The sequence below is a fragment of the Lissotriton helveticus genome, chromosome 11 (genome assembly GCF_964261635.1).
Source record: "Lissotriton helveticus chromosome 11, aLisHel1.1, whole genome shotgun sequence".
NCBI lineage: Eukaryota > Metazoa > Chordata > Amphibia > Caudata > Salamandridae > Lissotriton > Lissotriton helveticus.
The window spans coordinates 56,418,128-56,431,179 of NC_136072.1; the positions used below are offsets into that span (position 1 = coordinate 56,418,128).

General features: G+C 41.4%; 1 protein-coding gene across 2 annotated transcripts in view; it reads left to right on the top strand.

Moving 5' to 3' along the window:
- LOC144792817 (cytochrome P450 2J4-like) overlaps positions 1 to 13,052 on the top strand; it is a 59,233-nt gene that overhangs the window by 12,831 nt on the left and 33,350 nt on the right. Inside the window, exons 2-4 of one of the 2 annotated variants that reach the window (XM_078668016.1) lie at positions 5,042 to 5,204; positions 8,683 to 8,832; positions 10,106 to 10,266. In XM_078668016.1, the coding sequence (XP_078524142.1) occupies positions 5,042 to 5,204; positions 8,683 to 8,832; positions 10,106 to 10,266 (474 nt within the window). The remainder of the gene's footprint in view (positions 1 to 5,041; positions 5,205 to 8,682; positions 8,833 to 10,105; positions 10,267 to 13,052) is intronic. The other variant, XM_078668017.1, reaches the window with a different exon arrangement.

Below are 13,052 nucleotides of genomic sequence, written 5' to 3' on the forward strand. Positions count from 1 at the left end.
TTTGCTATTTACCCGTCAAAGCTGTCTTTCCAATTGAAGCTTGCCTGCAGGGCTCACACCCTGAGGGGCTTCCTGCCAGGGAGAGGTAACACCTCTTCCATTGGCAGGCCACTGTTGGTCCCACACCTGGAGTCATTCACACCTCTCCCCAGGAGGGCAGGTGGCTGTCTGGTGGCCAACATCTGCAAATTGCCACTAGGAAACTTGGGCAACAGAGTGGTACCTTCCTAAAAGTTGCATTGCTTTAAAAAGTACATTAAATTCAACTTGGGCATCACGTAAGGTTTTATGTAGCGATTATTTTTTATACATTGAAGTACCAATTTTAGTAGTCCCATTCAGGAGTTAGCACAGGCGAGTTGTGAGCGTGTAACCCTGTACTCGCCAATGGGACTACTAGCCCCTCTGCAGTAAAAATGACAATTTGTTTTTTTTTCTGATAGGACATATAAAAATACAAGTCCAACTTCTTAATATACATAACCCTGGGTAACCTATATATATATTATAAAGGGAGGTTTTGGCTTTGCCATTAGTTTAAAACTGATTTGTCAGTCTACAGTGGCAGATGACTGGAAGACCGGTTTTCAGATTGTCACATCCAGGGTGACACAATAAGTTAGGTAGCCCTGGTAGGACACTTTAATTTACAGGCTCTGGGTACCCCTGGAACCAGAAACTAGGGACTTAGAAGTAAGTAAAGTTATACCAATTGGGTCTAAACCAATCAACCATTCACTTTTAAGGGTCAGAGCACTGGCATTGGGGGACTGGTTAGCAGATCTCCGTGCACTCTCAGATTCGAAAAAACAGCAGCATTAGTCCAAAACTTTGGGGGTGATAATGCAAAAAGAGGCATTTCCCCTACACACTTTTATTTATTTTAGGATGTAAAATTTATCCTTAGTTATATTTCATTTTAAGGACATTTCCAATTGACGCATCTTCAAGAATTCTCACACTCACTTGTGAGAAGTTAACGGTTAGAAAATACCTGATGTGGTTTCAAAGCAGTTGCGGGAGGTTTGTGGCAGGTGGTCCCTCAAATCCCACCATGCTGCCCTCTCAGCCTAGTGACACTTGGTCCATACAGCTGAGATCAGGGTCAGCAGAAGGGGAGGTGTGAATGGGTCAGAACAAAAAGTAGTGTTTTAGCAGGAAAAAAAAGCTCATCAATACTACACAAAATCCACTAAGAACAACAAAGCTAATAAGTCTGACTTTGGCCGGCAACATGCTGGCAATTATTGTTTTGTTTTGTAATGGTTTTTGCAAAACGTTATTGTTCGGAAGCTGCCAGGCCCTCATCAATCTAGACAACAACATTGGCTATATGTAAAAATATTGCCTTTGGTCTCAAACAATCACACCTTGCCATAGTACTACCTGGCACTGTATGGAGCTACTTTGTGTGTTTATGTGCCCCTTGGAAAAGGGCGGCAATGTGTAATACATATAATGAAGGCAACCAATGGTTGAAGTTGAATGGCATATTGCTCATTCATGCATGCTGGAGGGGTGGAAGAAGATGAGAATGACAGAACCACATATTAATGTACGAAGTCTGGTGGAAACCCCTATAGGTAACTATGCTATACGTATACTTTTATTAAAATGAAATAAAGTCTTGGCTAACAAAGATTTTAAAAAACCAATGGGCTTAGCATTGGCTGCCATCCTCTTGCCTTTGGGAAAGAAAGAAAAAAAGAAAGAAAGGCAAGAAAGAAAGAAGAAGGCAAAAAGGAAGACAGAAGAAAGAGTAACGGGTAAAAGATGGAAAGAATAAAGAAAAAAGAAAGAATGAAAGAGACAAAGTTAGAAAGAAAGAAAGAAAGAAAAAGTGAAGAAAGAAAGAGGAAAGAAGGAAGGAAGAAAAAGGGAAGAAAGAACATTTAGAAAGAAGAAAAGAAGGAGACAAGAAGAAAAAAGAAAAGGGGAAGAAAAAAAGAAAAGGGGAAGGTAAAAAGAAGGAAAAAAGGAAGAAAAGCAAAGGAAAGAAACAAGCAAATTGAGAGAGGGAGTTTTTCGACAATTGTTACTTTGGGTAAGTGAGATAATACAGCGAGGGCTTTGGCAGACCCAGAGTCCCTGTGTATATGATATACCACTCTACAAGGGACTTGTAAGTTAACTAATAATGTCAATCAGGTGTAAACCTATTTACCACGTTCAAAGGAGGGAGCACAAGCACTTCAGCTCTGGTTAGAAGTAGTAAAGTGCACACAGTCCTAAGCCCAACAAAAATGAATTCAGAAAAAGCAGAATGGTGAAGGATAAAATGTTTGAGAGTGACCCTGCAGATGGGGGCCAATTCCAACACCTACAAATTGAGATTTTGAGATACAACCTAATAATGCATAAGTAATAAGTTGGTCATTCAACTTACCATAAATATTTGCAACCTTTCTCATAGTAAATCAGACCCCAAGTTTCTTATGAACCTATATGCATACCCGTCTGCTTTTTCAGTATCAGAAGCATGAATTTCTAATTGCACCCAACCTCTTTTGAGCTTTACGTTTTCGTCTTGAAAATGCATTTACTGAGTTAAAGCAGTGTTAGCCTATTTACATTTTGAAACTTTAGTATATATATATATTTTATTTAAATGGTTTAAACAATTCACATGAGGGCACTATTTCTAAAGGGAAATGCTTGATTTACATCCTGACTAGTGGTACTATATACACATCAGTATTAGTACAGTGTCCATAATTTAGTGATTTAGCCTATATTCTATGGATCCATGAAAGGAGCAGCAATGTCAGGAAAAACATGTTTCTATGTATATATATATTATAATCTGCATGCCTGTTGTACAAATTACATATTGAGCTCCTAACCATAACTTGTGAATTTCTGTGGTTTTCCTGTCTTACTTTGTAACCATACCTGCACTTTAATCTTTGTTTTTCAACATGTTTTAACCCATCTCCCTCCACAAATTACCCAAACTGATTTACCGAGGCTAAGGCTATTGTGTTTCAAATAAGCATGGATATTTTTTAGTAGAGGGACTTGATCAAGAGAATGACACTCACCTCAGCCAAACTCTGCTGCACATACTGCACGATAAAGCGTTGATTTAGACAAAGGCCCACCTGCCCATACTAACCAGGGTAAGATTTTTCTGTTCACTTTCTTCTTACATGGTGAACATTTTCTGTTCTTGGATCAAATACAGTCAAAAGACCAGATTGGAGGACTGATGCCCCATGCGAAAACAATGAGCTTAAGGGCATGTCTATAGAAGTGGAGCATAATTGTTTTTATTTTTTATATACACATTTTGCTCCAGTGGAGCCTTCTTTAGCAGTCAATTATAAATACTATGGGCATGATTCAGAGTTTGCCAGAGAGGTACTTGGTCACATACTTGACGGATACCCCGTCCCCCTTATTACAAGTGCCATAGGATATAATGCCCTGGTAATAAGGCAGACAAACTATCCTTCATGCTTGTGCATGCTGCATGCTGAGGCAACCAGCTTCATGGCAAGCATCATGTACTCTGCAGTGGTGGCCTTGCCTTGCATACATCACACTGTCAAAACAAAGAAATTGCCAATACTGTTCACCTTATTTGTACTACAAATTCCTAACTACATATGAATTAAACACTAAGGGGTCCATTATGATGTCGGGCGGATTGCCTCCGCAAGGCTGGCGGTAGCCACCGCCGGCCTGGCGGAGGCAATCCGCCCGACATCCATTGCCAAATTCCCCCCGCCATATTAGGATGGCGGGGGGGGACCGCAGCGGTGAAAATCACCGTCCGCCTGTTTTCCGCCCCGGTGGCCTTGCGGCCGGGGCGGAATATGTTTAATATGGTGGCGGTGTCTGTTAGACACCGCCAGCCATATTACAATGCGCATTCTGGCACGCCTTTCCGTGGCGGCAATGCCGCCACAGAAAGGCAGGCGGAGTCCCCCTGCAGGGGCCCGTTGCGGGCCCCCAGGGACTCCGTGGGGGTGGGGGGTGCACATGGGGGGTACCTATGGTACCCCCCTGCATTTCAATGCACAACATAACAGGCACCTCGCGGTGCCTGTCATGTTGTGCATTGAAATGCACAACGTGCACTTTACACATGGCAGCGGGCGGAGATTTCTGCTCCGCCCGCCGCAATAGCACCCATACAGGATGCGCCCGCCTGTGTGGCGGGCGCATCCTAATGCCCTGGTGGGGACCCCCGCCCTTAAGGCGGGCGGTCCCGAGTCCCGATGTGATGGCGGGCGGACTAAGTCCGCCCGTCATCATAATGGACCCCTATGTGTCATGAAACCTTGTTTCTAGATTCATCTCTCACATGCATGCACACAACAGATTATTTACATTACAAATGTATTATTCAAAGCAAAAACCATAGATCAAATTATTTGTCAAATTTAAAACAATTGGGAGTATTAGGAAACTCTTATGGCTCATATAGCGGTCTACGCATTTCGAACTCAGAGGTGTTTAGAGAGTTCTCATCAGGACCATGCTCTCTTACAGAGAAAAACAGGGCTTGCTAATTGCCCACGACGCTGAACAATGTGAGAATCAGGCAGTCAGCACTCATACCTGTTATTTAGGTGCCGACTCAGCCGTCCAAGACTTCGAGTTGTTGGATCGGCGTTTTGTACAGGAATCGCTGTTATGTTCGCCGTCTCAAAATGACAGCGTTTGTCCACGAACTGAATTCGGGTCCGATGGTAGAGATACAATCACACGGCATGTAATCAATTTTCCAGTTGTGTGCCCATTCCAATACTTGACTTGTGCTATCCGGCGCCTCCAACCTTTGAAGACTTTTTTCTACCATTATGCCTCAGACGTTCCAGAGACAAATGTGTCTAAAAGGGAATAGCATAGGAGGCACAAAGCACCTCAGACAAAGAACTGTCTGAAGATACAAAGTAAATACATCTTGCTGCTTCACCACAGGCCTGCACACTGTCTGATGTTGATATAGTGAATATTCCATTATTGGGGTTATCAGAATGCCTGTATATTCTGGACTTCTTTAGTGATGTGCACTTTTACCTTCTGTCTCCAGCTTGCAGAGACCTATGGGAACATTTTCACTGTGTGGCTGGGGCAAAAGCCAGTGGTTGTGCTGAATGGATGCCAGACTATAAGAGATGGTCTACTCTCCCACTCAGAGGAGCTCTCTGGACGCCCGATCACTCCTCTTTTTGAGGAAATCTCAAAGGGCAAGGGTAAGTAATATGTTTGGATTTGTCTTTGCCTTAAGTCTGATTATGCTGTCTTTCTCCAACACTTGGAGTTTTAGGTAAAGGATTTCTATTACCGTATTTTCATTCATATCAATTTTATTGTCTTTTATCCAAACGCTAATATATAGGTAAATTATCTATAAACATGAATGTATTTAAAATTCTCTACACACCATTTATTCCTAAATATTGATATATAGGATTTCAGAACATATTTTAGTGATATTTTACATTTCCTGCTCTTCAAAAATCAAATTCTGACAATTTCATATAATTATATAAAAGCCATGATTTCAGAGGACACCACATTTAAAAATGAGTCCATTTAAAACATAGCTGTTTATGCCTACCGACAATACAATTTCAAACCTATCTTGTTACCTACACTAATCTAAATCTTTAGTTGCACATCCCAGATATGATTATTTCCATAATTGTATTTGCCTTATTGTTTTCAGGGTTTAGACAGAACATGAATTCTCAGCATTGTGTTCTTCCTCAAACCTGCTCCCATTTAAAGTGTTTTTTCTTGACTCAGATATTTTGATTTCCTAGGAAATTCATCTTATTCAAAACTGCATTTCCAGTTAAATGTTCAAATAGAAATGTCTGGTGAAAAACTCAGATATTTACTTAGACCCCAGAGGTTTATTCCAGTGAAAAAAATACTGGAGCTTTTACGCACAATGCACATTTTTCCTGTGCGTGGAACCCACTATTGAGGGACATTGCAGATTAGGAGCCCCATCCTAAATAGGTTGTACCTCCTAAAGCATGGTCAAAGGCTGCAGGCTAGGGCAGAGGCCACACCAATGTCCAATCAGTGGTTAACTACCTCTAAGTAGGGTAGAGGGGGCCTGCCAGTTTGGCAGAACTTGAGTCTTGCAGATATAAAGCAGTGCTCCCAGTCATTAAACTGCTTAATAACTCCCTTTTGTTTTCAGAATAAAATTAGACCCTGGGTTCAAACTGGTTTCTGGGTCTATATCAAAAGGGATGCTTTAGTAATTAAACCCTCAACACTTGACACGGTCAGAAGCTCATATCCTGGCAAATCTAGTCTTTTGTAGTTCTTAAACTAAGTAATCCACAGCTGGATAACAGTAACGGTATCAAACCTGGTATCAAGTGCTTTAAAAACATCATCATCATCTTTAGTACTATTATTAGTATTACTGGTAGTAGTAGTAGTAATAGAAGAAGTAATATCAAATAGTTGGTCCAGTAATCCATTTGAAAGAGAAATGCTTTGCTTTTGTATGATATTTCATTTCAATCTTGTAAATATTTAATTGTCTGATTTTATCTAAACAGGAAAATATGCAAGGTGCTATAATACTGAGAGCCTGATAACTAGTTTGGTGGTCTGACAGCCCAAACATCATTAAAAAGACCACAGCACCAGCGGTCTTCCAACTGCAATATTATGAGCTTACCGTGGCACCCGTGGTGCAGCTGAGGGGATCTTGTGGGGGTGATTACTTTTCCATATGTATTGATGCCTTTGTGAGCCTTTCAACTACACATGTGTTGGATGCACACATATTCATGATGCATATGGCAAAATACCACCTACCCATTGCCGGAGTCTGTCCCATATGTGGACAGTTCAGGCAATGGGCATATATTACAAAAAGGACCCACCTGTATATTGCCGGAAACAGGGTTGTAATCCTCAAGGTGAAGATGCTGCTGTGAAGGGGGGACCTGAATAAAGGGGTCCACATCCAACTCCGACTGAAATAATAGGAAAGGGGTAAGTACACACCCCAATTCCTTAGTTTCTGCAGAATTGAAGTCGGTGGTCCCATCGCCTCGGTCAGCTCGTCGAAAAGCCAACTTATAATACGGACAGCGGTGCAACTCCCCTGTACCCCCTATGGCAATGGCTTTTCCCCTACCACGACCAAGTCAGTCTACTGTGTGCTGGCGGTGTTGACGGTTCAGCCGCTGTCTTCCCAAATGCAGTCCGTCCATCTCGTAATACGGTGGTCGGACTGCCAAAATCTCAGCAGTCCCGTGACCACAGGTACAACAGATCAAACTTGTAATAAGGCTGAGTTGATGACAAAAGGGGTACATTTTGTGTTTGTTTCAAATATTTAATAACCTCCTCTGGTGGCAGGTGCTCCTAATATTTCTTGGAACACACTGTTTCTAACTCTTTATTGAAGGAGGAATGTTTCACATTTTGTATATGTTAATAGATTTGAAAGTCCTCATGATGCAATCTATGTTCTTATACTGGATGGGGAAGGTGGGCCATGAACAGCTTTCATCAACGAGAATACTGAACTTGTTGTTAATTTTATTTATTTCCTGGTAGCTAGTGCCCTGGCCGAATGGGGATTGGATTAGTGCAAATCTGCACTTGCATATCTCCCTCCGCTGTAATGTCAAATTGTTTAAATGTCAGGCATTCTATAAAGGTAGTAGCATTATTTAAAAGTATATATTTCCACTTTAGTGACTTACCTCCAAGGATGTCACCATCTCCCCGAAGATATCAATCCAATTAAATAAAAGAAATCAACAAAAACATATTTTCTAAGTCACACACCTACCTGTCTGGCTGACACGTACACAAACAGCCAGGATACCATCTAAATGGAGATGATGAAGTGTGTGAAAGAGAAAACTAGGCAGCAGACGCTTTCCATATCCATAATAGGAATTGTGACCACATGCCTGTTTCAAAGAAGACCGTCTGCCACCCATCTTAAATTTTGTAAATTGCTAAAGACACATCCCTTTAAAGAACAATGCATTGGGAGGAAGCCTGTATCTATTGATGACTCGAAATGTAATGTAGATAGTTACTTTAATTCTCATAGAATAGGATGGTAGAGTGGGAAACTGAGGACTGTATTTGGGAGAGAGTGGCAGCAAAGGGCTTTGAAGATACAAAGTGTTCCATACAGAGATGACTTTTTAGATCTTTTTGGAAAAGGAAAAGTGAATTTAAAATCCCTTGTGAAAGGACTTTGCCAGTCAGATAAGAATAGTGCAGAGGTTTAACACTTCACAGTCTGTAAAGTGTTAACTTGTCAGTAGAAAAGCCAGCATGAGAAGTTTACCTATTGTGTGCTGACAATTAGACTAATTTAACTATGAATATGGGATTACATTTCTCGACTCAGACTATATCCTCATTAGCCCCTCCATCTTCCTCGGGAACATGACGTGGAACATCGATCTACCACTGAAAACGCCTGTTTATCTGTCTCGGCCACCTCATTTTTGTCATCGGTAATTGGCCGTCAAGAGTCTTCAAGCGATCTGGTGGATTTATCCCTAGCCAATCTCCATCACTTATTGTATCGTGGGCCTTCTATTGTTGCACCATGCAAGCATAATACCTCCATGCTGAGATTGGAACAGTTTAGGATAGAAGTGGAGCTAGTCTTATTAAGCAGATGTGCTTCTAAAAGAACAGTAACAGGTTTCATCATTTCTACAGGTGTTGCCTTTACATCTGGAGACAAATGGAAGCAGCAGAGACGGTTTGCACTGATGACCCTGCGGAACCTGGGACTTGGAAAGAAAATTCTAGAACAGAGGATCCAGGAGGAGGCCAAGAAATTGGTGGAATTTTTTGCAATGAAGAAAGGTAAAGCCCAAGTGCCATTTCTAATATAGTAAAACATGTGATCCCCACACACAGTACTTATAAGTTGAGTAGGATCATGAACCTTTCCCCCATGAAGCTCCCTCTTGAAATGGCTCTGCTGAAATGGTTTGCTCACCATGACAGTCATTGTTAAGAAGAAGTAAAGAGTGTTTACATTCTTAAAAGTTACAGGCAACAAGCACAGACACTGCACAATATAATCCTAACAATATCAGAAAACCAAAAAATGAAAGCATTGTGCATATGCTGTGCGATACTTCCCTACAGTATAGTACGTTAGTGCATTTAGGTGCGCTGGACATTACCAAAGGAGATGTTCTTCCGACAGGTGTGTATTGTCCTCATAGTGGATGCCCTCCCAGATGTTATGTTCAGCGACAACCCATGTGTAGTCATAGATTTCCTGTAGTGAACTGAAGATGAACCTGAAGTAAAAAAGTTTCCAATACGCTTTTGACCGGGTAAATGTTGCAACACATAGGCTGGTGGCAACCATGACATTGTGATGTAATGGTTACCTACAGTTCACCCTAACCTTATCGTGGACTGTTCTGGTTGGGATGGGTGGTAGATGAAGCTCAGTAGTGCCACTTCTTGGTGCTAACTGTTAAGCATTTTTGGATTCCTTGAGACATGTTTGGAGCAGTTCTTTGTTGGTTTTTCGTGTGTTGCACAGCTTTAAGAGAGTTGGCCTCCTCTGCTTAATGTAAATGCTAAAAGCCCTTCTGGCAAAACCCTAAACTAATTGAATTCAATAATTTATAAGCACAATATTTATATCAAGGGATAATAACAGACCATGCTCAGAATTATTTACTTATTGTTGTGACCTAATAAGATATTTGGTGATTATGTGGCTACAAGACCCCAGAGCAGTGATCCTCTTCCCCAATAAAATTATTTCTGGCACAGTCAATATGTTTTGCTGCCCATTAGGTTGGTGTCCACTTATTTTAGTATGGTGCAGCATCTCTGTCCCCTACACCCCAAACCACCTCAGAGTGCCAGAATGTCAATTCACATATTAACTTCAGAAAGGTTTTGTGTGCAGGGGAAAGCATTGGGACCGGGCACAGCAGTGTGCTGTTCTTTAAATTGAGAGCCAGCGCTTATCTGGCATGAGCCGCCACTGGTGCATTGTTCAGGAAAAGGCTGCTCAGTGATGCAGCACATACTTGCAATCTCTTACTTATTTCTAGTTATAGCCAGATGGTATCTTTACTCCACTAATTGCTGCCTACTTTACCCACAGGGGATGCTGTGAACCCCTCGCCGGCCCTGCTAAATTCTGTCACAAATGTCATTGCTGCTGTAGTGTTTGGTCACCGCTTCTCCAGCGAGGATAAAGATTTCCTTCAGCTCATGGAAGCCTCTGAATTCTTCGCGAACTTCACAGACATATTCTGGGCTTGGGTGAGTGAGTGTAAAAACAGTCCTGAGTTTTAACATAATTCATGAATCATAAGAAACATGTTAAAGTTATTCATTAATGTATGTCAACTTTTTTATCAATTTTGTTGTGGCTTTTAAACTGTGAAGAAAAAAATTTAACAATACAAAATACATACAAAAATAAAGCAAAAAAGAATGAAAATAAGAAATGAGAATCTTAATCAGTAAGTGAATGTGGCACATATGTTAGAGAGTAGTGATATCCACTCACTAGTTATAGTTAGGATTCCCAGAGATAGAAATGTGTTGGATTTTGAGACATTGTCACTGTCTGACTAATCTTACAAAACTTTGCAGGCCTACTGTTTTTTCAGCATTTGCGGATGATGTAAAGTTTTGCAGTGATTTGTTAAGCGGGTGCAAAGTAAAAAGGGAGGTCTCAAAACAAGTTTTTTAACCAATGCATTTTTTATAGACTTTTTACAGAGCAGTGATGCCTAAATGGGCAGTCAGATTTTGATAAAAAGTGTCAAAAGTATAGATTATCAGATAGACAGGATCCTTTTTGAAACTAGATGGTATTTGTTTAAGTAGTTTTAGAGTTATAAGGCATTACAAATTAGTGATATATGGGCCGCGGTGATTAAAAAGTATACCACGGTACCTGCCAAATGACAAGGCAGTGTATGATTAGCTAATGACTGCTTTTAGAAAAATAAAAAGGCAGCCATGTTGTTTAGCCCACACTTAGGGGCTCATTAGGATTGCGGTTTTTCCGCCGGCCCGGAGGATGCGGAAAAACCGCAGCGGACCGACCAAAGACCCACCGCCACATTAGGATGGCTGGTGGGTCCTGGTTTCCGTCCGCAGCTTTTCCGCCGCGGTTAGCTTACAACCGCGGCGGAAAAGCTGTAATATGGTGACGGTGTCTCTCAGACACCGTCCACCATATTAGGATGCACAGAAAGAAATGCTTTTACACGGCGGATATTCCGCCGTGTAACAGCATACGGTGCTTCACTGCGGGGGCCCGTCGCGGGCCCCCTGGGTGAAGGGGGGGTGGGGGGTGCACATGGGGGGTACCTATGGTACCCCCCTGCATATGTATGCAGCAAGCGGCAGGCACCGCGCGGTGCCTGCTGCTTGCTGCATACATATGCAATGTATGCTTTTTTAACATTGCGGCGGGTGCAGCTTGAAGCTGCACCCGCCGCAATGTTAAATATCCAGGATGTGACCGCCAGGGTGGCGGTCACATCCTAATTTGCACGGAGGGACCGCCGCAGCCCATGCGGATGGTCCCTCCTACTCTAGGGTGGCGGACGGACGCAAGTCCGTCCGCCATCCTAATGAGCCCCTATGTCTGTGTTGTGATTTTTAAATTGATATATATTGTACTGTTGTGTAATAATAGCATAGGAAAACTTGAGACTATTTAGGGAAGTATGTAAAGATAGGTCAATCTAATTATAATACTCTATGTATTTAAAAAGAGTTTGCAGAGTAACATGGTATTAACTAGTAAGCACCACAGTACTTAAAAAAATGAAACAACAAAAATATGTAAAAAAATAAAAATATACCCTACTACACTATATTTCACAAATACAATTTTACATTTTTTCTGTAACTACTGCTTTACTTTCTAGTTGCATACTTAAAGAACAAAATTGAAGTTTTTCGCCCAAGTGGAGATATCAGACATTGGCCAAGGGTCTTGGGACTTCCATATTTATATCAGCAGGTTCAAGGCCTTTGCTATTGAGATTGGTTTGCCTGACTCAGAACCGTTCACATTACTCACCAAGGGGTCAGTTGAAGGACGAATTTGCTCAAGCCTCTAGACCAGCCTCTTTACAAGATCTAATCTAGCTAATCATTCAGATTAATAGTTGTCTTTGTGAAAGATGAGTGGACCGTCCTCAACAACCTCAGTGGAAACCCCATCAGTGGTCTGCATTTAAAACACATTTTAAGACATCTGATCCTGAATAAGAACCCATGCAAGTGGATTTTACCAAATGTCCTTTCACAGATGTAGAAATAACAAGATGATGTAAGCAGGGGTTATGTTTATACTGTGGCCAACATGGACATCTGAGTTCCTGTCCTGCATATCCTTCTTGCCCACTAAGAATACTGAGAATTAAAAAGCTGGCCTCTAGTGCAGCGAATAGAGGCGGGTAAAGGTTTGACACCCCTGCTTCCTCCTTTGAAATCCTCGAGTTATGTCTTGCTGGCTAGGTCTTACTGTAAGGGAAAATTCAACTCCTTTCCCAATAGCACTCACTTCCTGTTCTTGTTGATTGTGGAGCCTCCAATGTTTATATGGATATTCTCTGTGCTTCCAACAATAGGATTCCAGACCAAAGGAAACCAGTTCCAATTGTGATAGAGGAACTTTAACTGCTTCAGGGTTAGCCACTGAGGAACACAGATTGTGTTACTTCAGATCATTGCATTTTATAAGAACTTAACCTTTGCTATAGCTTTTCCTTGCTATCCTGTTAGTTTGGGCATGTATTAGTTAGCTCTGCACAAACCGTATATAAATTGGTCAGCAAAGTTCTTATTGGGTTTTAAATTTTGTGTCTCCACCTGTAAATCTAACCACCTCTCTTCAATTGAAAGTGTGGAAGTTATTCCCAAACGTCCTACCCATTTGATGCACAGTTATCAGAAATTCCTGAAATTTATCATGAAAATGTTCATGTTTTTCAAGAGTCAGTTACCAAGGAATAGCTTTTTCATCGACTTTTGAATGTGCTATTGAAATCTGTCCCTAAACTATAGTTTTGTACGGGTGC